Source organism: Bombyx mandarina, chromosome 17 (assembly GCF_030267445.1).
Source record: "Bombyx mandarina strain Sakado chromosome 17, ASM3026744v2".
In the NCBI taxonomy this organism is placed as follows: domain Eukaryota; kingdom Metazoa; phylum Arthropoda; class Insecta; order Lepidoptera; family Bombycidae; genus Bombyx; species Bombyx mandarina.
Genome location: NC_143223.1, coordinates 1198472 through 1223331, shown reverse-complemented (window position 1 = coordinate 1223331; position 24860 = coordinate 1198472). Strand labels below are relative to the sequence as shown.

The window sequence follows — 24860 nt, the reverse complement described above, 5'->3', positions numbered from 1 at the left end:
AGAAAGAATAAATGCATATATATTACAAGTATACATTCATCATCATCTTGAGCCTTTTTGTATTTTTTTATAAACTTTATGGTAGGACGACCTGGTGTTAAAGTGGTAACCGGAGCCTATAGACATCTACAACTTAAATGCCGCTAACCACCTCGAGACATAAGTTCTAAGGTCTCATTTTTTACAGTACAAGTGTACAAGTGGCTGCCCCCCCTTCAAACCGAAACGCATTACTGTTTCGCTGCAGAAATAGGCAGGGTGGTGGTGCCTAACCGTGCGGACTCACAAGATATCCTACCACTAGTAAAATACCACCAGTATTTTTTATGCCATCATGTTCGATCGCCCGCCATTCTCACCACGTCAACTACAACTTAATCTCAGCCATCATTCCATCCTACTACATCTGTTCTGGTTTCGTCTTGCTAATTGTTCAGACCAACTCCATTTCAGATCTGGCTACTATCTTCCCGGATTCGATCTTATAGATTCATGCCAAACATTGAGTTGCCGGTTTGTACAACACTATGAGTGAGTTCAACACTGTCGAATGCCATTTCGTAGTCCACGAAAGTATACATTGTAAGGCCATATGCGACGCACGGTTTATTATTTCGACGAACCTATTAAATGTACGGATACATCGTTAGCCTTTTGCTCACGCACATAATACTATTACAACAAAAATATCGATTCTATTGTATACCAGTTTGGTACGGAGTACTTTGCTCGAAAGTAGGGTCTTTTAGGTAGGTATTTTTTAGGTTTTCGGACTGTTGTGCCCGTGTGCTTTAGTATTACTTACTAGTACTTATCAGTAGTTTTGAGTATATTCCTACAAGAAAGCAGCGATGCTTTTCGATTTGCAGGATATAACTCGTAATTAGGTGAAAAGTGGTAGATGCGCTTGCGAAGCAGCCGCGTTTGGGCTATCCGGTTTCCACTGGAGTGCTCGAGCAGTTTTTAGCAAACCCGCCGATCCTACTCGAGCGCTGGAGTTCGCCTGTGCATCCTGGGTCTCTGACACAAAGGTGAAACCTCACTCACCCAAAAAAAATGACCGCAAAATCGACAATCAAAGTCCGTACATAGGTAAGGCAACGTATTAATCTATGTAAGTTCAGAATGACGCATGAAATCCTTTCATTAACATAACAATAGAGAGCACCATTAGCGGGGAACCTGATGATCGCTGTCGATGGCCGGTCAGCATTGGTAATACTATGGTTAAATTCTATACGATATTATCGCAATGTTACAAACCTTAGGTAGGTATTCACTTTTTTTTTAATTTTTTTTTATTGCTTAGATGGTTGGACGAGCTCACAGCCCACCTTTTTTTTTTTTTTATTGCCTTTCTAGGCAGACGAGCATACGGCCCACCTGATGGTGAGTGGTTACCGTCGCCCATGGACTTCAGCAATGCCTGGGGCAGAGCCAAGCCGCTGCCTACCGCTTAATACTCTCCACAAGCCTCGTTTGAAGAAGGACATGTCATAGCGCTCGGGAAACACCGTGGAGGGGAGCTCATTCCATAGCCGGATGGTACGTGGCAAAAAAGATATCTGGAAACGCACTGTGGATGACCGCAGTGGCTCCAGGTAGTATGGATGAACTCTACTCCGGTGGCGGGCGGTGCTATGGTAAAAACGAGACGTTGGTATCATCTCGAACAATTCCTCAGAACACTCCCCATGAAACATGCGGTACAAAATACAGAGGGAACCGAAATCCCTCCGCAGACCCAGTGGTTAATGAAGCTCATGGACATCTACAATGTAAATGCCACCTTGAGATATAAGTTCTAATATGTCAATATAGTTACAACGGCTGCCCCACCCTTCAAACCGAAACGCATTACTGCTTCACGGCAGAAATAGGCAGGGAGGTGGTACCTACCCGCGCGGACTCACAAGAGGTCCTACCACTAGTTAACAGTTAATCTCTGCTGTTAATAAACAGGTTGACTCTTGTGTTATAAGACTACTGAGTCCAGTGCAGTAGTGCAGGTGCTGCTCGTGTATGAATGCTTCAGAAACTAGCAGCAGCTCTTGGATCAGCTCAGACCCGATAAAGCACCAACACTACGGATGCGACTTATCTCTGTCAAGTCTCCTGATTGCGATGCTTATCTGCGACGAATCGTGGAGGGCTATTCTCGACTTCTGCGAGTGCAGCATACTACATAAGCAGGCGACATGGAGTGAGAGGGAGAACGCTCTTCTCTGTATCCAATCTGAACCTCTCAGTATTTTGTTTTCGAAAATTGTGTGGGTAAAATACTAATGCCATTGAAATTGACCAAAAAAGAAACATTCATAGCTTAGCATCGGATGGTCAGTTGTATTATCTTGTTCACATACGTCATCTTCAAAAACTTAACTAATCTGCTTGGCTTTTGGTTTATTTTATTCTATTTTTAGAGCTGTATATATATTATAGCCTGGCTTATTCCCGTATTTCCAAAGATATAATTACCATTAACTTTATAGTCTTGTGATTCTGTAACCTTATGCTGTCGCCATATAGCCAAGATCTTTAAGAGTTTATAATGGTATTCTGAGACTAATACAAAGCTATGCTATCTGTATTTTGGTTACAGTTTAAGACTTGATTTTAAAATGAAGATCTTAATCATTATTTATATAATTTTGTGAAGAAAAATACAGTGGCCGGCTGAAGCATTTTCTACCGGTCAACAAAGAGTAGTAGAGAGTCCTGTAGTAGTATTCCTTGGGATTATTATTATTGCCATTATTTCTTGGGCTGTTGAATTTAGTCTATATTGTATTCAACCACAATGTGCCACCATTCTCCTAAGATGTTAAAATCTTACATATATATATTTATCAACCGCTGTACCACATTTCAAAACTCATAATGTTTTCTGTTACAATCAAAGAAATTGGTGGTACCTCTTTATGTTCATAACATGCCCTAGCATCCAATTTTGATTTTCTCAAAATGTTTTCATAATTTTAGATATTCTCTACAGTTTTTGTTAATAGATAGATTTTTATACCGCTTAAGTATTTTTAATTCTAATCAGGCGTACTACTCTCAAAATCCTCAGAAAATACTGTAAGTAGTGTTATTACTAAGAATTAGAAATAAACATACACATAAGGATTGTAAGAAAAAATATAACAACATGAGTTGTGTGATAAGATAAAATATGTGATACACTTTAAGGATGAGTCGACACACAATCATGATTGTGGCATTTAATGTTGTGTGGTTACTTAAAAATTTTTAAGGTGCAATTTCTTAATTGTTTGACAAAAAGAATACATTTTGACAATAGTTTTGTTTTTCTTTCAATGCAACATAATTGGTACTATTAGAGCATTGACATTCTCTAATAGTAATATATGGGTGACTTAGTTTTACCTCAACCAGTATTTTATCTTAAAATGAGTTATAAAAATTTAAGATTTCCTTGAGATTAAAATTTTCAAGCTCAATTGAAGCTATTGTGGAAAGGTAAGGGTTTTTTTTTGTTCATTGCACAACATAGAATCTGGTAGCAAAGGTGATACTTTTCAGGCAAATGTGAGCTACCTTCAGTTTGATTTACAAGTTCTTCACACTTGAAATTACTAATGATAATGAACAAGTATTTATCTATACTAATATTATAAAGAGGAAAGATTTGTTTGTTTGTTTGTTTCGAATAGGCTCCGAAACTACTGGACCGATTTGAAAAATTATTTTTCCATTAGAAGCCGACATTGTCCCTGATGAACATAGGCTACTTTTTTTAATTATTTTTTTTTTTTTTTGTTTCATGTGTGTTTTAATGTTTCCGAAGCGAAGCGAGGGCGGGTCGCTAGTGGCATAATAAATGACTAATAGTAATTTGTTATTGCATTTTTTAATAGCATCCCCATTTTATTTTCATAATGACTTTATTACAGAATGCATAATTAGTATATTATATCGACTGTATGTGAAACTAAAATTGGTTTATTTATAGGTTAGGAATATTGTAATCTTAATTTATATTAACTCTTATTAAATTGTTTTTCTGAATAAAAAAAATATATTAAGAAAAAATTACAAAAAAAAAAGGAAAGTAATTTATAGAATGACTGTACACTTCAGTGACTTATTATTAATGATTTGATTATGACTCATCATGACCTAGATAAAGCATACTAAATTAACTTTATCATTTACCATTTTTTTGATATGTAATAATTTAAATTTTTTACAACAGCTGTAACGTTGTAGGCTTCAAGTGAACTAAATGTCAAGTAATTTGGTTTCGGTATTTGGCTTCATTTTAAGATAATGGGAGATCCTATTAGAATATTTATCCGCATCATGTCAAAGTTATATAAATATTATCATTGAAATAAATTTAATTTTTTAGTACTTACATAAATGAGTCCAGAATAGTATCTGTCTTTTATGTTGTGCAGAACAGAAGCCTCGTTTAAGCAGGTCAGTTCAGCCATATCCTCCACTTTATCGAACTTTGGTGGATTCATTTTCTGGATATCATCTATGGGCACCAACATCCGCTTTCCTGACTCGGCTATCTCCACTTCAACTTCATCTCCTCGCTCTCCTTTGATTCCGGCCGCTACGAATCCTTGGTTCTCGTGAGGCACCCAAACTAACCTCTTCTGCGTCCATTCCGCCTGCGTAGCTGGATCATTGAAGCTGTTTCTATCCACCGACAGATACCGGAGCTCCGGGTCGTTTCTATCCATGTCCACCATCGTGCCGCCCGATCACTCGCGGCCCGTACTGCAGCAATCCGACACTATATACAACATATACACGGTCAACCCGACCGACACCACACCTCACAACACAGTGTTTAAGTTACCAAAAAGCGCGTTCTTCTACGTTCTATACCCGTGGCCGCGCACGGCTCTGATAACTACAAAATGACGATTGTAGCCGAAGGAATCGACGACGGTTACGGGTAGGAGGGATGACCGGTCGACGCCCGAATTCACGTTGAGATTCGTCGAATTTTATTCCGAATATTAAACGTATTCGATTTTTATAGTAATTACCGATTACTTTATTTACTAAATTGAATAAGAGTACGTGTTCGAGTCAAGCGTAATAAGAAGTATTTCTTCTTTTAGGATGAAAACAATTTAAAGTAAGTACACGACGTGTTGCCGACACCTCTTTGTCGTTATAGTTTGTTTCCCTTTTCCGAAATTTCGTGATGAATGTTGTCATTCAGATTCTGTTATTGGCCGGTTTTCGCAATGAGTCAATATTTCGAAGCGAAGGACCAATAACGAGCTGCCGTCAAAACAGCTGTCAAATTCTTGGTCTCGAAAGTGGAAAAAACATGTTTCATCAATTTTTGAGGTGCGTTCAAATTTGCTAATATTCATTTACCTAGCTCGGATACACAAATTACCATGACATGGGGTAAATTGGGATCCTGGGGTAAATTGGGACAAACCTGCGGAAGATTCTCAAAGTACCTGTAGCACGGAATCTACCTAATTTTGTTTATGTTAATATTTATCAATGTATAGAAGAAAAACCAAGTTAACTATGGAAGTACTACATATGAGTTAAGTTGGTCCCAAAAATTCGTCAAATTAAATTGAAAATAGTGGTTGAAAAGTACATTTTAAAACAGCTTAAAGAACTTTTAAAAAAAGTAATATTATCGTTGTTTTTTCAATAAGATCACAGTTTATATAAGTTTTTAATACACCTGGAAATACCACAACAAACGGTAAGTTGCAATATTCTTATTTTAAATACAATATTTCGACAAAATAAAAAATTTATATTTTTTCCTTTCTTTTTGGGGAAAATTGGGACGTTTGTAGGGTAATTTGGAACGAGACTGGAAAAATTAGGGACGAGAAAACACAAAATTGGAACGCCAAAAGACAAAATAGGGATGGCTTGTTAGGGTTGTCACTGATATCTTATAATAGATTTTTTAGCCTATACTATCACTTAATTGCGTGATGTAAAGAAGGTTAATGTGTTTATCAGTTAGTTTATGTAAGTATTATAGGTAAAAGAAAAGTATATATATAATTACTTTTTTTTGCGACATTTACCTTGTAATATCTGCCCGGTCGTATGTTCTTTATAGCAATAAAAAAAATTAAAAGTTAAAAGAACTCAAACGAATCAAAACTTTTGTTATTTCATAATCTATTCACGCGTCGAATCATGATTTTGTTAACATTCACAACGAACACACACAAATAAAAACAGGCCTCAGATTTTAAATGTAACATTAATAAAAAATCCGAGATATCCAATTATGAGTGAGTGAATTAATTGAGTTTAGTTATTTAGCTTAGAAAGAATTTCTTTTATTTTTGTTATTATTGGCAGTAATCAGATAAAGTTGTTTTTTTATCTTATTCACCTGATATCTTACTCTTGCTCAAAGATCATTTTGAAAATGTTGATTAAATAAAATTGTATTAATGCATTTCCAGTCCTTTTGTTTTCTATTTTTTATTCTATTTTATGATTTTGTTTCAGAGTTGTGATTTTTAAGGAAATTAAATAATAATTTTCTAAAATACAACTTGCACATACTTTTTTTGATCATTGTATTGTTGATTATCATTCACGTCACATCGCTTCGGAATAGAAACCAGCTTAATTTACACTATGTTGTGTATTGTGCTTAAATTATGGATTGTATTCATCATTTCGGTCCATATAAATAATTATATGGCACCTACCTATATATCGCAGTACTGCGAGTTGACAACCCTTACAAATATCCCAATTTAACCCTTAACCGTGTCAATTTACCCCGGACGCTGGGTAAATTGGGACGGCCATTATTTTACCGATTATTTCTTTAAAATGAATAATTAAAATAATGTAACGGTTTTTATCACCTAGGTACGTTCAAGACTCAACTTATTTCTTTGGTTGAGCAGTGACTATTTAATTGGAACTATTTTAAAATTCAATCTGAAGGTCGATTTTGTCCCTATTTACCCCATTGTACGGTACTTTTGGAAACCAAGCTAGTTTCAGTTCCAGATCCAGCAAACTAATTGAAATTTAAATGGGTAGAAGGAAGATTAAATATCTATGGAAGGAACTGAAGTAGATATTTAATTCATTTAATTATTTATGTAATTAAGAAGTGTAATTAACCTAATCGTTACCCTTCGTATTGAGCTTGTGGGATGGTATGTGGAAGAGCGTTTTTTTTTTATTGTGCTTGTAGGCAAACGAGCATACGGCCCACCTGATGGTAAGTGGTTACCGTCGCCCATGGGCGTCAGCAATACCAGAGGCAAGGCCGAGCCGCTGCCTACCGTTTAATGCTTGGGAAGCACCGTGTAGGGGAGCTCATTTCAAAGCCGGATGGTACGTGGGAAAAAAGATATCTGGAAACGCACTATGAATGCAGTGGTTCCATGTAGTATGGATGAACTCTTTTCTGGTGGCGGGCGGTGCGATGGTAAAAACGAGGTGTGGTATCATCTCAAACAATTCCTTAGAGCACTCCCCATGGAGCATACGGTACAAAATACAGAGAGAACAGAAGTCCCTCCGCAGAACCAGAGGTTCCAAACAGTCCGTGAGAATAGGATTATCAATAATCCGAAAGGCCCTCTTCTGTATGGAGCTGGTATTTGTCAGACCCGGCCCAGAGAATTCGTAAGTAAGTAAGAGAAGTCGAATTAATGACACTGGTTCACAATCGCTTTTTCGCCCCATTAATTAGGTAATCTCTCTTGGATAGAACTTGAAAAAGGGGGTGGGTAGCACCGACAGATGCAAACTTCTCGGATACATTCAAGATTTTATTACAAATTTCGAAAAGACTCGTTACTACGAGTAACAAGGTCGAATGGCACGTTGCTGAATCCTCCAGTAGTTTGTTCGTTTTTTTAAATTGTGATATGAGTACAGTCGTGTCAACCAAAGTTTATTCGTATAAAAGAAACCACTGCTGTTCATTTCAATGAAATACTATAGTCCATGCGTCATGATCAAATTTTTCGTCTGTAACTAGCACAATGAAAGTCTTTGTAAAAAAAACATATATATATATGTATATATTTTTTGTATCCGTTATTTGAGTCGACTATTATCAAAGCCGGCAATCTGACTTTTGGACAATGATTGGTAAATCAGAAAAACGAATTATTGACTGTGTATTCCATTGGCAGTCACAAAACTCTTCGGAACGACATCTTAGATAAATAACAGGTTAACTATTAACCTTTATTTAATGCAGGTTTTGAACCGTATTCTTTGAAGGAAACGATTATATTCAAATCAATCTGTATTGACATATCAATAATTTTTTTTTGTCCAAATGCACAGATTGCCGCCTTTGATAATAGACGACTCATTTAGGTCTTTTTCATTCCAAGATAAGTCGATGTTCACTGTTATTGTACAAAGTGATTCGTACTGGATGGACGTAAAGAACATTATTAAGAGGTACTTTGCGTGCATTATCTTTCGTCTGACCACTTATGCAATAAAAAAAATATGGAAAAGGACTTTTTTATAAGGAAAAGGAAAGGACTTTTTGGCGGGAACGCGAGGAGCGAAGTTGTGTGAATTGGTTTATTTTGTCTATTTAGTGTTTCTTCAGGTTTAAATGTGTAATAACGGTGGTTTATTCTCTGTTTAATATCTGTAGTGTAAGGTAGATGAGAAAGAGATCAACCGAAGAAAACATGAATGGAGTGTGTGAATGACGATATGAGAGAGAGAGGAGTGAGTGTTGAGATGACGACTGATAGTAGAGAATGGAAAAGAAAAATTAGCTATACCGACCCCACCTTGTGGGATAAGATGAAGAAGATCTGTGAAAGTGTACCAATGTGGGGAAATGTAACAAAGCCGCTGGACGTAGCTTCTCGAGATCCTCCAAAAAGTCCACTGAAAAAGTCTCGGTAAATAACCTCCGTTTTACTGAGATTATATTTCATCTCATATCATCTCATCTCATTTAATTTAATTTCATGACGATTGTTTAATATTCCCAATTAATGGACTTCATTTCACTTCATATCATTTTATTCTTATCGTATCATTTCACTTTATCATACTTTAAATTTTTCATATATAAAAAAATATATATAAAAGATTAGGCTATATGGTATAATACTTTTGCCTTTCCATGAAAAATTCTAATTTGATTATTGACATTTAAATTAAGTGTCTAATCCACTGAAGTAGGAAACCTAGGTCTATGGTCTAATCATAATCTATGATTGACATTTGTCATGTCAAGAAAAATTATGAAATAATTATGAGAATTGTACAGAACTGATATTATTTATGTAATAAATTATAATATTACTGAATTCTAATTGCTAATGAATGACCTCGAGTTGTTATTGTTTAAAATGATATAAATATAACAAATACCTACTGTGAAGCCCCATTAAAATCATCTGAAGTTTAGCAGTAATTTCGACAATTAGTTTGCGGTCTTTTTAAATAATTGTGATAAAATGGCACACGTAGTTGATTTACGTTCAGACACAGTTACAAAACCAACTAAAGCTATGAAACATGCCATGGTGAACTCTGCTTTGGGCGATGATGTTTACGGTGAAGATCCGACAGTGAACGCCTTGGAGAATAAAATAGCTGCACTGCTGGGCAAGCAGGCTGCTTTGTTCGTACCGTCTGGAACTATGTCTAATCTTATTGCCAGTAAGTAGATATCATTACTGGAGATCTAACGTAAAAATTTGTGAACATACATTCCGAACACTGTGATCACGATGTGCTGAATTGTAAAAAAAACATGTGAAAAGTTCATAATTTTACGGAATTCGTTTTAATGTATATAAAATAGTTGATTTATTGTCGACTTACTAGTAATATATAGGAGACCGCCTTCATAATTATTTGTATTGCATTTTACAGTTATGGTGCACTGTAACAAGCGTGGATCTGAAGCATTCGTCGGGGATCTCTCACACATTTATAAATATGAAGTTGGTTAGTACCTTGTAAATATTGTCACTATGAAAAAGTAAGTATAGCATATGTATTGGATGCCCTCTATTGAAATGTTGATATTCACTAATAGTGCAGATAAGACTAGGCTGACTATTAAATCAGTTAGGAAGACCTGATGACCACTATCACTCTTTCAAGAACCAACAAAGAAGAACTGTCAAATCACACCTGCATTCTATAATGAAATCTCAAAACCTATTTCCCTCCAATAAACAAAATTTAAGGAAATAAGTACTATAAATTGTAAAATTCTCGTCTACTGGTAGTTAAACTATATCTTTTTATTTATTTATTTTTATTGCCCTTATAGGCAGCATAGCAGTAGGGGGTATAATGCCCACCTGATGGTGAGTGGTTACCAACGCCCATGGACTTCAGCAATGTCAGGGGCAGATCCAAGCCGCTGTCTACCAATCTGCTACTAATCTACTATCTTTCATCAGTAGATGTTAGGCAACAACTGTCTAGTTTAAATTTAATTGAATTATGTACCAACAAAAGAAATCTATGTAATTATTTATTTTATATTTCCACTGTTTATGTAAAATATGATTATTCTTGTGGTAGTTTTCTCAATGATATCAATGATCAATGATTGTCAAGATGGAAAAACCAAATAACCATCTAATTTGCTATATATGATCCACAGAATGTAGCAATCAACCAATATGTTTATCTACAATAATGTTATATTTGCTAGTTGAAATCATTGGGGATATTTCATTGTTGATTTGATTGTTGAGTGCTTTTGACAATGACATCTATGAGAAATAGTGATCATCTACCACCAACAGGTTAACCATTCTCTTGATTCAAAGACTGGTCTGGTTATCAACCTAAATGGGTTAAACAAGTTTTTCAGCTTATTTTGTTAGAAGATTGATTATAAAAACAAGTATAAAAAAACACCTAGAATGAGTGTGCATAAATTAATTAAAGGTTAATGCCCAATTTAGTTCTTTAATCAACAATTATTTAATTATCATGTAACCCACTGAGTTTCTTTCTCCCTGGATCTTCTTAGTGGGTCGCAATTCTGACCTGGTGGTAGATTCTCTAGGTAGTAGATTCTCTACCACCAGATAGAAGCAAGTGTAGAAACAAAGCGCTGCTCTTGCCAGTATTAGTAAATTTCTACCAGCCAGTGCATAGCTAGAATAGGCTCCCCCTGAATAGCTAGGGGGGGGGGGAGAATCTTCAACAACAAATATTTTGAAGATTAACATTAATGCCTTTTATATAATGAATTTTACAATTGTAGTTTAGATATTATAAATATATTTTATTTGCAAACAAAGAACATGTTATTTCTTTTACCCTACACAAAAACTGTATAAAAACAAGGTTATGACACAATAAAGTCATTGTAAATAGCAAATGATAATGTGAATAAAGATAGTCACAATTAAATATGTTTTATATCTAAGCCTTTTTTTGTTACAATATTACGTAATTGTGTTTTTGTGATAACATTATTTCATTTAAAACACTTAATCTCGGATTCCTAAAATAATTGCTGAAAATGCTCATAAAATTAAGTTTGTATAATACTTTTTTGAATAATTGAATGAATAATTTTGAATTTTAATGATTCCACTTTCAAGTATGTATGTAGATACATATAAATGGCCTAGAAAAACTTTTCTATGCTGAACTAATAATAATGTATGTAAAACAATTTCAATGTGTACCAAGTGTTATCGTCTGTAAAAATGAATTACATATTTTTGAAATTAAAAACAAATATTAAATGAGTTAACATTAAAATTTTTCGAATTATATATTGGTAGTTTTCCAATTACAGCACAAGAGCGCATTATGCGGCTTATGCTCAACGTTGAATGTTCCAACTACAGCAACGCTTCGCACAATCGAGCACTCTCAAAAGTACTGCTCTCGCGTGATGCTCGCAATCGATACTGACTCAGTAACAGAAAATTTACAAGTGTTTTTTCTTTAAATTGGCATTGATCGAAATTTTGTTTATATTATCGTTAATAATATTATTTAATGTTGAAAAAAATTGCAAGGCTTTCTTTTCGTCGTAGTTTCTTAGAAATAATCAATGTTAATTAAAACTGTGCTAACTTAGCGCACTCTGCTGATGCATTTGAAAACTAATTCACGTTCCAATTAAGCTTCAGCATAATTCGGCATTGTGCGTCACTGAGTCGCATTATGCTCTGTAATTGGAAAACTTCCATTGTGTTGATATATTTGTGGAATTTTTCACAGCTCGGTTTAACCAGTTAGCGATGCTACATCACAAGGTGAATTTCGTACATTTTGAAAATTAAACCTTATCTATATTGGGATACGGGTATTTTATTTATTTTATTTATTTATTTATTTATGTACACACAGAAAAAAAGACATAGTACAGAGTAATAGGAAAATTATTATTATTATTATTATTTTATTAATGATAACTACAAAGACTTTTATATTAAAAGTGTACGGATAATTTTAACCAATTATTTATCTTATTCTTCAGGAGGAGCATCACATTTAGCAGGAGTGATGCTTTCGACCGTGGCCAATAAACCCGACGGCACTTTCGACCTGCAAGAGCTGGAGGATCGAATTAGGGGTTCGAATATACATGAACCAGTCACGGCTATGGTTGCCGTCGAAAATACCCATAATTACTGTGGAGGAAAGGTATGAAGAACCATTTGTATCATGAGTTTCTATCATACAATTATTAATTCCAACTATGCATGTACCATTATTTGGTTTTACTAGTTTATAATTATGTAACACCGGAAAGAATTTACGATATTGTAATAGGTCTTGTAAAATATCAATTAGATTGTGAGCTTGATCTACTTAGAATAATTATGTGGTACGGCACCAAAAGGTTATCTAACGCTTATAAATAAGTAAACATAAAAATAAGAGCAAGTAAACCGCGAATTACCTTACAAACTTTGATCATTACCAATCGAATGATCTAAGTTCGTTGTCTTCTACTTGTCTCATTGTTGTCTTGCGTGAAACCGGGTGGCGCCGCGAGTCTGGTTGTAGTGTTGACCGCGGGAACCCTCCTACTCTGACCGGGTTCTGACCCCGGACGGAGATCGGACGTCGGGTGTGCAGGGAAGTCGTTTAGTGCGTTAGGGCCCTAAAATTCCTTGAGCCCGCGGTCTGCTCCCAACATCTACAGATCGTCAAGTCCCACATACCCCGTGCCCCCTAGGCGCGGAGACGTCGTAGGAGGTTCGGCCCCCAGCCCGAAAAAAAGAGAAGTTTGAGTATGTTTTATTTTTTTATTGTTTATGTGGTTGGACGAGCTCACGGCCCACCTGATGTTAAGTGGTGACCGGAGCCAATAGACATCTAGAACGTAAATGCCGTCACCCACTTTGAGATATGAGTTATAAGGTCTCAGTTTTTATAGTACAACGGCCACTCCACCCTTCAAACCGAAACGCATTATTGTTTCATGGCAGAAATAGGCAGGCTGGTGGAACCTAACCGTGCGGACTCACAAGAAGTCCTACCACCAGTAATACAGAAGGCTACATCTATTTGCAGGTCCTGCCTTTGAAATTTCTTGACGACGTCGGTGCCTTTTGCAAGAAACACTCTCTGGCGCTGCACATGGACGGCGCGAGGCTGTTCAACGCGTGTGCGCATGCGCAGGAGGAGGCGGCGCGCGTGGTGCGGGACTGCGACTCCGTGTCCGTCTGCTTCAGCAAGGGACTGTCGGCCCCCGTCGGCTCCGCGCTCGTGGGGTCCTACCATTTCATCGAACAGTAAGTAATAATGTAGCTACTCCGACTCACGCGGCATGCATCTTGACTGATTCTGTCTTGGCTCTCCTTGGCTTGGCTAAAAATCTCTTCTTAACGTTCTCGATAGCGTAAAAGTTAAGCCAATTTTGTATGCAGTTGGAACAGCGCCCCTAGCGGCAAACGTACGCAAACAATCCCATTCATACTTTTATTTATTTATTAGGCTCACAATACATATCACAAGCTAAGATACATAAAAAAACACAAGTAAGAAGAAACAAAATCTGGCTTGCAACATAGGTTATGTGCGCACGACAAAACAAGACATAGTGCTGAATATGTACAACAACGTTCCTTACAATTACGACAAAACAACACGATAACGAAAACTAATCTAACTTATAATGTAAGGAAAAAAAAAATCAAAATATAATACATTAAAAAATTACATTACCCTACCTATTACTAACGTGGAGGATGCCCTTGAACATTTTTCTAAACGTAACTAACCTACAAGTAAAAATATCCAACTCAATTGACGACCTTGCCAGTTCGTTATAGGTGCGACACATTCGGGTAATTGGATTATAGTAAGATATATTGTTTTTGTAAATTAGCAATGCAAACAAATTGTTTTGGTTGACCCTACGAGCACTAAATTTAATGTTTAGTGAAATCTGAGATAACAGTTCAGGCGAATCCATCAGAGAGTGAATTATTTTATATAAGTATATCAGATCAGTGCATACAAATATAAGGTAACTTTTACGCTATTCAGAACGTTAAACTCGCACTAAGCCCACTGTTCAGAAGTTGTAGGCGCTTTAATTTGATATTAGACAAAGAGAGCACTATTTTGTATAGTGACATCACTATCAAGGGCAGTACATACATACAACCAAAGAAAAGGTTATGAAGATACATAAAACTGCATTAATCGCTCGTTTATTCGACTGGTCGAATAGTTTACAGTGGACGTGGTCACGAACGATTTGATACGTATGATTTTAATAAGACGTGTAGTCGAAATTATATTTTTGTATCGTGTAACGAGTTTTTGAAGTGAAACTTCTTTAGAATCGTTGTGATTTCAAACTCGATGAAACGAAAAAATAAGTCCATAGAGACACAAACACATAAACGTATAGGATTCAGCCGGCGAGAGAATGAGATAGAACACATTAGACGTTTTCGGTCTCCTCTTTGTGCGACTCTTCGTAGCATCCCCACTATCCTCTACTAAACATTGTCCATATGTATGCTCCTATATTTATAAGTTTCACTTCTACCGTGTGTGACTTGCACACACACACACACACACACATACTTTTTTTTATTGTTTGGCACTTGATGGTGAGTGGTTATCGTCGCCCGTGGATTTCAGCAATGCCAGGGGTAGAGTCAAGCCGCTGCTTGCTGCTAAATGACTCAGACCAGTGGTACCGGCTGGTCGTGCTCTGTGAGGCTCGAGCTGTAGTGTGGTCCCGCGCAGGGCCCGGCGCGCGCGCAAGATGCTGGGCGGCGGCATGCGGCAGGCCGGCGTGCTGGCGGCCGCGGCGCTGGTCGCGTTGCATGAGGTGGTGCCGCTGCTCGCCCTGGACCACAAGCGCGCCCAGGTGCTGGCCAAGGGTGCGTTTATACGTTCATACTTTAAGGTCGACCATCTTTATTTTTGGTGGATTTATGGGTGGACGAACTTACGAGCTATATCTAAAGGTGGGTGTCGGCATTTACGTTGTAAATGTCTATAGGCTCCAGTAACTACTTAACACCAAGAGGGTTGTGAGCTCGTACATCCATCTAAGAGAAGAAAAAAAATTGCCTTTACTTCTTGGTTCACTGAAAAAAAACCAATAAATCTCCTTCAGTAATATTAACTTAAGAAATTCTAAGAATAAAGCAACTTCAGTTTGTAATAATAGCAAATATTTCATAAATCCTTTTCAGTTTAATCGAAAACAACATTAAAGTAGGTAATAACTGGAATCGTATCCTCAGTTATCGAGGGTCTGTTCCTGAAGGCGTTCACCGTGGACGCGCACAACACGCACACGAACATCGTGCTCGTGCGCATCTGTGAGCACGCGCCGCTGACGGCCGACCAGCTCGTGCAGAGGCTGGCACAGGTCTGCCTCGCTGAAACCCAGGTCGAGAACACTTTTGATACTTGCATAGACATATATCTGTGTGCTTAGTGAGTTTTTTTAACGTTCTCGATCGCGTAAAAGTTAACACATTTTTATGCAGTTGGAACAGCGCCCCTAGCGGCAAACGTAGGCAAACTTGCCAACTCCATACAAATCTGTGTTAATTTTGCCGTAAACTTTCAATGAAATAAAATGAGTATGTTATCTATGTAGTCAAAGTCAATTAAATTGCGCATATATTAGGGATAACTCAAAAACTACTGAGCAGAACTTGATAAGCTTGGGTCCATAAGAGAGGTACTAAAATAAAATTATCAAAATCAATTTTCCTAGAAAGAATTTGTGAGGTAACACAATAAGTAGTCGAATGGAGAACCTCCAATTTCTTTTGAAGTTAGTCAACAAATACATCTCAACGCCGAATTTCATTGTTAAGAATTACAAGTGTAATGAGGAAGCATCTTTAATATTTCATATAGTATTTAATCTCTTAATACATACAGATTCGAATTATGTAGTTCAATTAAATTGTGGCCATTACTGAAATCAATCTACACTTGCACACTCATACATCATAGATGGTATGCTGCATTCTTCTCGGGGAATAAGTTTTGCAGTCCGCAAAGCATAAGTGTTGCCAGTAAACATACAAAAATATTTCTAAAATTTTAGGGAGACTGCAAGACGCCGAACGATGAAGGTGTGATCGTAAAAGCTACTGAGTTTAACTCGAAGACTATTCGATTCACTCTGCACCGCGAAATAACAGACGAAGACCTCTGGCTGGCCATCATGAAGATAACTTACGTTTTCAAAGAACTCAGTTCTAGTTTAGAGAACAAATAAAAAGGGTTGATGTTAAAATTAAAAAAACACAAACGGAACATCAGTGTTGCATTCGCTCACACTAAAAAAATTGCATTCGAAATATTAATTTTGTTTAACATAAAATTTTCCTTCTTAAAACGTCTCTCTCTTGAAGTCACGTCGTGCCTTCGTATGTTCTCGGTCAAAATGTTTTTTTTTTTATAAATTACGTTGGCCGTTAAAAGTACTGAGTAATAAGCATTCAATATTTTTACTTTATTTAATAAAATAAAAATTATAAGGCATCTACCTACCTACCATATATATACATGTGTATGTGATTAAATACGCAAGGCCAACTAAATATTGTAGATTATAGTATGTAATTACAATTTACAATTAAGCAGGGTATTTTAAAATGACATTTTAATTGTTAAGTTTATAGTGTTTATATGTTCTATGTGTTGGTAAAATTTTCAATTATAATTGTTATACGTAAGTCGATAAACATTGTTAATCATTTATAAATGTCGTGTTGTTAATCGTTATGTAATTGTTATTTTAACAATAAAATGCATTTTTGAGGGATTAAACAATTTATTGCTTTTATTTATTTATATTTATACGAATAGACTCAAAGTTGAGATATCACACATTTAGAATTGAAGTGGCTTAGTCCAAAATTTTTATTTTATAGTAAAAATAATTGTAATTTTTCGATTTGGATTTTAATACTTTAACCCTTAAAGCGCATACCTTAAAGTTTAAAGTATGCGCTTGATTTAAAAGAGACGGAAAGAGTACTTTGTCCTTTTCTAGATTAAAATTGAAATTTAATTTTTATATAAATTTTTTATCTAGACTAACATTGAAATTTAATTTTCTTTTTTTACAAATTTATTGAAAACATTTTTGTAAGTCTTATAAAGTATAAAACTAATTTTCTTAAGAATTTTAGTTAAGCCAATTCAATTTTTAAATTATATTACAATTATTAAATTATATTAAATACAAATTTCTTGTTCCTGTCTGTAATTATAAAATCTTGTATGAATGGTCCCGATCAGAGCCCACATTGCGGTAAATGATGCTTCACTACTGCATGGATCGTCCATGATGTTAGCAGGAGGCCGCGATGCTACCTATAAGGTTGGACGATCTTAACTTTTCCTTCTTAAATTCTTATTATTTCTATGGAGAACGCAGATCTATACCACAATTCCTAGGATGAGATTCCTTCAAATAATTTATCTAAAATTGTAGTCCACACATCCCAAGAAAAGGACAATTCAAAGGTTATTTAAGGTGACGCTTCCAGCAAAAAACAGACTCATCCTTCTGTTCCCTACTAAATATTTTGGTAAACTAAAAATGATGACTTTATTTATCACTAATATATTAATTATCACTCATCAAACTTGAGACTCTCTATTTTTAATAACTAATTAGAATATATGTTTTATTAAAACAAAGTTATTCGAGATTTATAACAAGACCACTAAATAAAAATAATAGTTTTACTCTTTGTTTAATTAATCAATTGAATTTGATTGTTGTACTCTGTCAAATTCATAACAGAACTATCGAACGTACATAAGTTACATATATGTAACTTATATAAAGAGCTACAAAGTAGACGCAGCGCGTAGCGGTAACTAGTACAGATAAAATACCATAAAGACCTGAATCGCGCTATCGATATTTGCAGGACAAGTTCCCAAACGACAGCATTCGGACCGTCTATCGCTCGGTAGAAATATCACCCCTATCCTTTTTCCCAAAAAGTTTATAATCGAATAAAAACCCTGATAAATAAATTTCTATCTTTAAAATCACTGAGCTGTTAACACTGGTCGGTGTTTCCGTTCGTCTAGTTTGTTAACTACATAATTAATCTACCTAACATTAATCTAATAGAGTATTCGAACTAGAATAAAAGTTATAAAGATCAATAATATGTTTTGGGTCCAGCCTATGGTCGCGGCGCAACGTCGTGTTCCGAGAACACATAATATTTACATAATCAACTCGCACGATAGCTGTTATAATTACATATATACAGCCATATGAACTGATATCAAATGGAATAAAAACGTAATGTCTCTAAAGACGTATCGCATCGTTTTGTTGTCCGGGCCGCGAGCGACTAAACGCGCGACTCATACGATAATTTCGTTCTTAATCACAACGCGTTTTGTTCATTCCACACTCTAATCAATTCGTCGTGATTAGAATATCCGTGCGAGGCGATCACATCGCTGTAATCCTCTCTCTCATACGGCTTCTTGTAGAAGTGGAAATGCGAACAATGAGTTGGCACTATGCCCATCTTCTTCGCGACTATGCCGAGGTAGATGTCATCGAATCTGAAATGCTTCACGAACAAGCTTCCGACGTAGAGCATCTTCATCGCTTTGTTTGACACCACGTACGCCCCGGCCGTCACGTAAGGCGGCCACTTGTCCCAGGGATACTCCTCCAAGGACACCCGCCACTTGCTCGACCGGAACCGTTGCGGCGCCGACTTGAAGACGTAACCGGCGAACAGTATTCCGTCTCTTTCGCTCGCGGTCGTCACGTCGCTAACGTATTTTAGTAAATTCTGTACCGATATGTACATGTCGTCGTCGGTGAATAAGTAGTGTTGAGCTTCGGCGCAGTGCTGAAAGATCCAGCGAAAGGACATGACCGTTTTAATGGTGTTGTTGAAATAACTGTCACGGAAAGACATCTGTATGATATCTTTGAATTCTGTCATTTCCTTCGTAATATTCTTCTGTACATCTGAACTGGCATTGTCCACGCCCAAAAAGAAGAATGTCTTCACGTTGTAGCCCTGGACATGTGGTTTTCCATAAGTCTTTCTAATTGCATCTCTGTGTCCGAAATGGTCTGTAGCCGACTTGACTATTATGACTAAATCCGGTTTATTGACGACACTGCATTGCCGGTAGTTGCTCAAGAACTTGTACGGGTAGTAATTTATAGGTTTAACATTCGGCTTTTGCCCTTCCAGTATTGCTTGGACTATCGGTCGAATGTCTACGTTGAGAGGATAATTGAAATCGTTATCGAAGTTCTTGGACTGCACGTAATCGCCGACACCAAAAAAATGGTAAACATATACAAGCACCAAAGCGAATACAATCAATTTATATCGGTTCTTCCTCATTATCAGTCTTTTTAACGTACACTGAGATTCGCGATATTTCACAATCTGAAACAAAATTGCTATTATGATATTTCTAATCAGCATGTTTGTTTTGTTCTATGATTAAATGCGTATGTTGTGGTGACACATTTCCTTAGAATATTTTCCTTGTAATATACATAGGTACAGACTAATAAACAAATAGACAGAAAAGTGAAGAAACTTGAGCAGTTACTGAATCAGTGTGCGACTACAATGTTTCCCCAGGCGTCTGGGTGCCAATAGAAATGCCGCTAGGTACTGTAAACAATTTACTGGATTTCCGTATTTGTCCGTGTTTTATCTTAATTAAAACCACTTTTAGAGTTTAATAGCTCATTTATTGGTTTTACTTTTTACTATTTCCGACATTCCGAATATATGCTTTAGTTAGTTTTTATATAAAATTTGACGGTAGTTAGCACAAAATTTTAATATCGACGATTAACAACCCGGTCGTCCGTGACCACAGAAACTGTAAGGTATTAGAAACGTCTGAAATTATAAAGTTAAAACAATAAATTAAAAAAAAATAGTTTCTATTATCTTTTAGTTGATGCTTTAGGAGCGGTCTCTCGCCAGCATCATCAAAGTGCGACATGTAGCGTTGGTGTACCGAAATCACTGGTCTTAATGGATGCATTTCATGTTATTATGTACACGAATTGTTAGGATAAGAAATTTTCTCTAATTATGCCTAGTAGAGTGGTTTTTGGGTTGGTCTGGAGCGGTCTAGAGTTGCACTAGACTTTAGAATGGACTGCCTTTATTCATTCTATTTAAGTTTCGTGTTGATAATCTGTTAACTGATAAATAACCAAGTAATACTGGAATTGATATTGCATTGCATCGATAATGTGTATATTTGATATTAAATTAAAGAAGGTAGAGGTAAGGAGCAATAGTCCATGTGTATGAAAAAGTGTCCGTCGAAAAGTGACCAATGAGGGTGGCGCCACTTTAGGAAATGGTTTAATTTCATAAAAAGCACCATAAGTTTTATTAAATATTTACCGCACATTTGACTGCATTTACAACTGCTTTCATATCAACACTTGCTACATTAGCACTATTTTGAGCTGTAATTTTCTGTAGACAGCTGAACTTATCAACCTGTCTGCCATAAAAGACAGTTCTCCTTACCTCTGTCCTCTGTAATTAACTTTCTTTTACGGGATTTTTTATAATATGGTTGCTTATTGCAGATATAACAAACAGGTTTAGATTTTTTTGAATGAACAAGTTTACTAGAGTACATAGACATAACAATATTAATGCTGCCACTCACCATGATAATCTGTAGTGAGTCCCTATTGAATTGTATAACGGCTGTCACACCTTTAAAACTGAAATGGATGACTGCTTCCTAACAGAAATAGACACATATTACATCCTACCACCCAGTAATTATTTGTAATTGGCAAATTTGGTTTTTATTACACAATGTTGTTTCTTCATAGTGAATGTCATTTGTAAACAAGAGTACATGTTTTCTTGGAACAATTTGTACCGGCATGTGGGACTTGAGTCAGCAGAGTTGCATTGTTTAATACAAATACACATTCAATGTTTATGTTACATTAAATATGTGTGAGAAGCTTTAATATGGTAAACAGGAATGAATATTTATTTACCTGCTTTCTGGGATCTTTCCCTAACATCTAGTTAGGTTGATAATATCTGAAAGACAAATAAAAAACAATACAATACAGTTCTACAAATATTTATTTGTTATTAAACATAAATAAATATTGGTTTGTAAAATAAATGCAAGTTTTGAGAATCTCAACACTCCACTAACGGTAGGAGTCCAGGTTTTACCTAAAACAGATTTATATATATATTTTTTTTAATGTGTTAAAAAAGGTATAAATTAGATATTGATTAATGCTTTAATATTTTTTTATTTTTAGGTTTAAATGTACTTATTAATTATTAATACTGTAGTGTTTTGAAATCCTTTGAATACACAGGTACTTGATGGTGAATGGATCCCAATAAAAGTTATTTTATATAAAAAGATTATTGAAAAAAGACAATTAATTAATAAATTATTAGGAGGCTTAAGCAGAGCAAAGTGCAGCAGAGAAAATGTCTGTTGCTTTATAATGTACAGATCAGACCTTATGCAGAGTACAGTGCAGTCCCTTGGAAAGTAAAATAATAAAAAAAACAGTCGAAAAATGTAAGATGTTTTTTTTTTTATTGCCTTTGTAGGCATACGGGCATACGACCCACCTGATGGTAAGTGGTTACCGTCGCCCATGGACTTCAGCAATGCCAGGGGCAGAGCCAAGCCGCTGCCTACCGCTTAATACTCTCCACAAGCCTCGTTTGAAGATGCAGTAGCATTTTTTTTTTTAAAACACTGATCTCAAGTGGTAGATAGTGTTGTGGTAGTCCCACCATCATATCCAAACTAGGCAGCTACTATCCATGAAAAAGACCATGCTGCACAGACTAAAAAAGAATAACAATACTACATACCTTATATACTGTTTTACAAAGATGTGTCAACAGAAGAACTGATGGACACAGGGGGCAGGTAGTGGCTTCGGATTTGAGTATGAAGACGGGCAACCTCACCATCAATGCTCTCCAGGTCACGTATAAGCTGAGTGAATTGAACTATGCCTGTGATGAATTTTTGTCATGTCAAATATCTGTGATAAAAGTAGCATAATTAAACAGTTCATTTTTTTTAAATACTTCCCAGTTGTTCCCTTGTTGCATTCAAGGACTAAAGCAAAACTAAGAAAGTTTTCAAATTTTAATATATTTTGAAATGAGCCTGTGAAAAATGTTATGTTCTTTTATTTAATTTTCCAAATTCAATATAACACGGGTTGAGATGTACATCCTATAAGGTTGTATGGAAATCGATTTTTTAATTTTTTTAATTCCTGGATGGGGTGGACAAGCTCACAGTCCCCCTGGTGTTAGGTGATTACTGGAGCCCATATACATCTATAGCTTAAATGCGCCACCCACAATGAGATATAAGTTCTAAGGTCTCAAGTACAGTTACAACGGCTGCTCCACCCTTCAAACCGAAACGCATTACTGCTTTACGGCAGATAGGCGGGGTGGTGGTACCTACCCGTCACAAGAGGTGCTACCACCAGTAAATAAAATATTTGCAAAATTTTGCCATCTGTAATTATTGTTGATTTTAACATGTGAATTGGTAATTTTAAAATACTGTGGTACCATTAGTATACAATAACCAAATTATGGCAAGTATAAATAAAATCACAAGAAAGAAAAACTATGCAATAAAACGAGCTCGGCATACCTTCACGAGAATTATTGAAGCCATGGTGCTTTATTGTCTCCATTTCTATTTGCACAACCATGGGAAAGACTATTTGCATCATTTTTAACATCTCATTACCAGCTGCTTCTTTAGCTTCATCGAGTTTGGAAGCATAATCAGGCGATTCCAGGGCGTCTATAATTTCATTTAGTATTTGTCGCATTTGATCGACTGATACGCTTTGAGGCGACGACATGTTTTAGTTTCTAATCATGGCCGCATGATCTAATATTTAATTAAAACAGCTTTCGTTTGAAAAAAGCCAGAAATTCAGGAATTACTTTTTCTTGTTATTTTTACTGGATTACTTCAAATTAGTTCAAATCAAACTTCAGAGAATAAATTGTAGGTCTTTTTTTTTTTTTGTGGAGTTTATGGCCTGGTATCTAGACCTTTAGGCCAAATCTTGTAAATTGTAGGTCACTTTATTACAGCGTTGCCAACTCGAAATTCGTCAAGGGAGATAGGGTTCTACAATTTGGTAGTTTCCAACAAACCCTACTATGAAAACCCATACTTTTCAAGTCTTTTAGAGACCCTCCAATAAGAATCTGGCATCCTTAATTTACTTTTCGATTTGATAAGACATATTTGAACTATTTTTATTAGAAATCCAATGATAAAACAGAATTACAGGCCGCTAATATTCTTCTTTTTCCCATAGTTGAGAATATTTTTGATTGTAATGCATCTTTTTTAATTTTCGAGAAGGAGAATTTTCTTCGTTTTTGATATGATTTAATGTTCTTGGTAGCAGAGTGCAGGCAGTTACGAAATAATATACCTACTAACACACTTTTATATATTAGTATTAGTTACGTCGATTTTTTAGAATTTATTATCGAAATCACAGTTTTCTTATTTTATTATACTTCACGAAGTGACAGACATTTCTTCACTTCACTTATTATGACAACTCTTGTCACTTCTTTCTATGTATATGTTTTTGATAAGGAGTTTCTATATCCATTAACTCCAACACTTTCCCTAAACATTTACATAGTACACAGTCCTAGTGCCTGGCGTAGAACTGCATATGACGTACGAGGTAGTGATTTGGTAAGGATGTCTGCGACTTGATCCTTTGTTCCGATCCGTACAACGTTGCAGATACCCTCAGTTACCAATTCTCTGACGTAGAAATGTCTGAGCCGGATATGCTTCGTTCTCTTGTGAAACTCGGGGTTGTGAGCAAGACGAACAGCAGCTTCATTGTCCACATGCAGAACCGGTACGTCCGCAATTGTAGTCAATGCCTGGTATAGTCTAGCAAGCCACATTAGTTCTCTGCCAGCTTCACTAGCTGCCACAATTTCGGCTTCTGTAGTGGAGATAGCGACCGATGTTTGTCGCTGACTGATCCATGAAACTGTGCCTCCAGAATAGCGACAGATCACTCCCGTTGTGGAACGTCCGGTTTCTGGATCACCTCCGTGGTCGGCGTCGCTAAATCCTTCTAGGATTCCAGGTTTGAGACCAGCTTTATATGAGATCCCATGCGAAAAGGTACCTTTGATGTAGCGCAAGATACGTTTTACCTTGAGCCAATCTGTCTTTACAGGTTTCTCCAACTTTCTTGAGACAACTCCGATGGCATAAGCAATGTCAGGGCGAGTACCAACCATTAAGTATGCCAGAGCACCGACAGCTTCTCTATATGGGAAACAGGAAGCTTCCGTTTCTTCTTTCCCTTC

General features: G+C 36.2%; 4 protein-coding genes across 9 annotated transcripts in view; 1 reads left to right on the top strand and 3 right to left on the bottom strand.

The window, feature by feature from the left end:
- zip (myosin heavy chain 10) overlaps positions 1-5178 on the bottom strand; it is a 92028-nt gene extending 86850 nt beyond the window's left edge. For all 3 annotated transcript variants that reach the window (XM_028176504.2, XM_028176507.2, XM_089734183.1), the window contains exon 1: positions 4383-5178. In XM_028176504.2, the coding sequence (XP_028032305.2) occupies positions 4383-4727 (345 nt within the window). In that variant the 5' untranslated portion in view covers positions 4728-5178. The remainder of the gene's footprint in view (positions 1-4382) is intronic.
- A 3981-nt stretch (positions 5179-9159) lies between these two features.
- LOC114244626 (uncharacterized) lies at positions 9160-17256 on the top strand. Its single transcript, XM_089734184.1, has 7 exons — positions 9160-9657; positions 9874-9948; positions 12464-12630; positions 13507-13727; positions 15199-15335; positions 15705-15853; positions 16526-17256. The coding sequence occupies exons 1-7, from the start codon at positions 9453-9455 to the stop codon at positions 16697-16699; spliced, it is 1128 nt and encodes a 375-aa protein (XP_089590310.1). The 5' UTR covers positions 9160-9452; the 3' UTR covers positions 16700-17256.
- Positions 17238-22432, bottom strand: Bm_Bre5 (beta-1,3-galactosyltransferase). The gene is made up of 3 exons (XM_028176522.2): positions 22338-22432; positions 21485-21530; positions 17238-19877 (listed from the first exon to the last, which is right to left on the bottom strand). Exons 2-3 carry the CDS (start codon positions 21509-21511, stop codon positions 18843-18845), a joined length of 1062 nt encoding a protein of 353 aa, XP_028032323.2. The 5' UTR covers positions 21512-21530; positions 22338-22432; the 3' UTR covers positions 17238-18842.
- On the bottom strand, positions 20170-23497 carry LOC149501067 (protein C10). Of its 4 annotated transcripts, none has more exons than XR_016324438.1 (4): positions 23146-23497; positions 22338-22484; positions 21485-21530; positions 20170-21216 (listed from the first exon to the last, which is right to left on the bottom strand). XR_016324438.1 is itself a non-coding variant. In XM_028176523.2 (3 exons), the coding sequence occupies exons 1-2, from the start codon at positions 23360-23362 to the stop codon at positions 22351-22353; spliced, it is 351 nt and encodes a 116-aa protein (XP_028032324.1). In that variant the 5' UTR covers positions 23363-23496; the 3' UTR covers positions 21558-21671; positions 22338-22350. The 4 variants fall into 4 exon arrangements, 1 of the variants encoding a protein (XP_028032324.1); XR_003624737.2 differs by having other exon boundaries at positions 20170-20345; XR_016324439.1 differs by having other exon boundaries at positions 20170-20325.
- Between the last annotated feature and the right edge of the window lie 1363 nt (positions 23498-24860).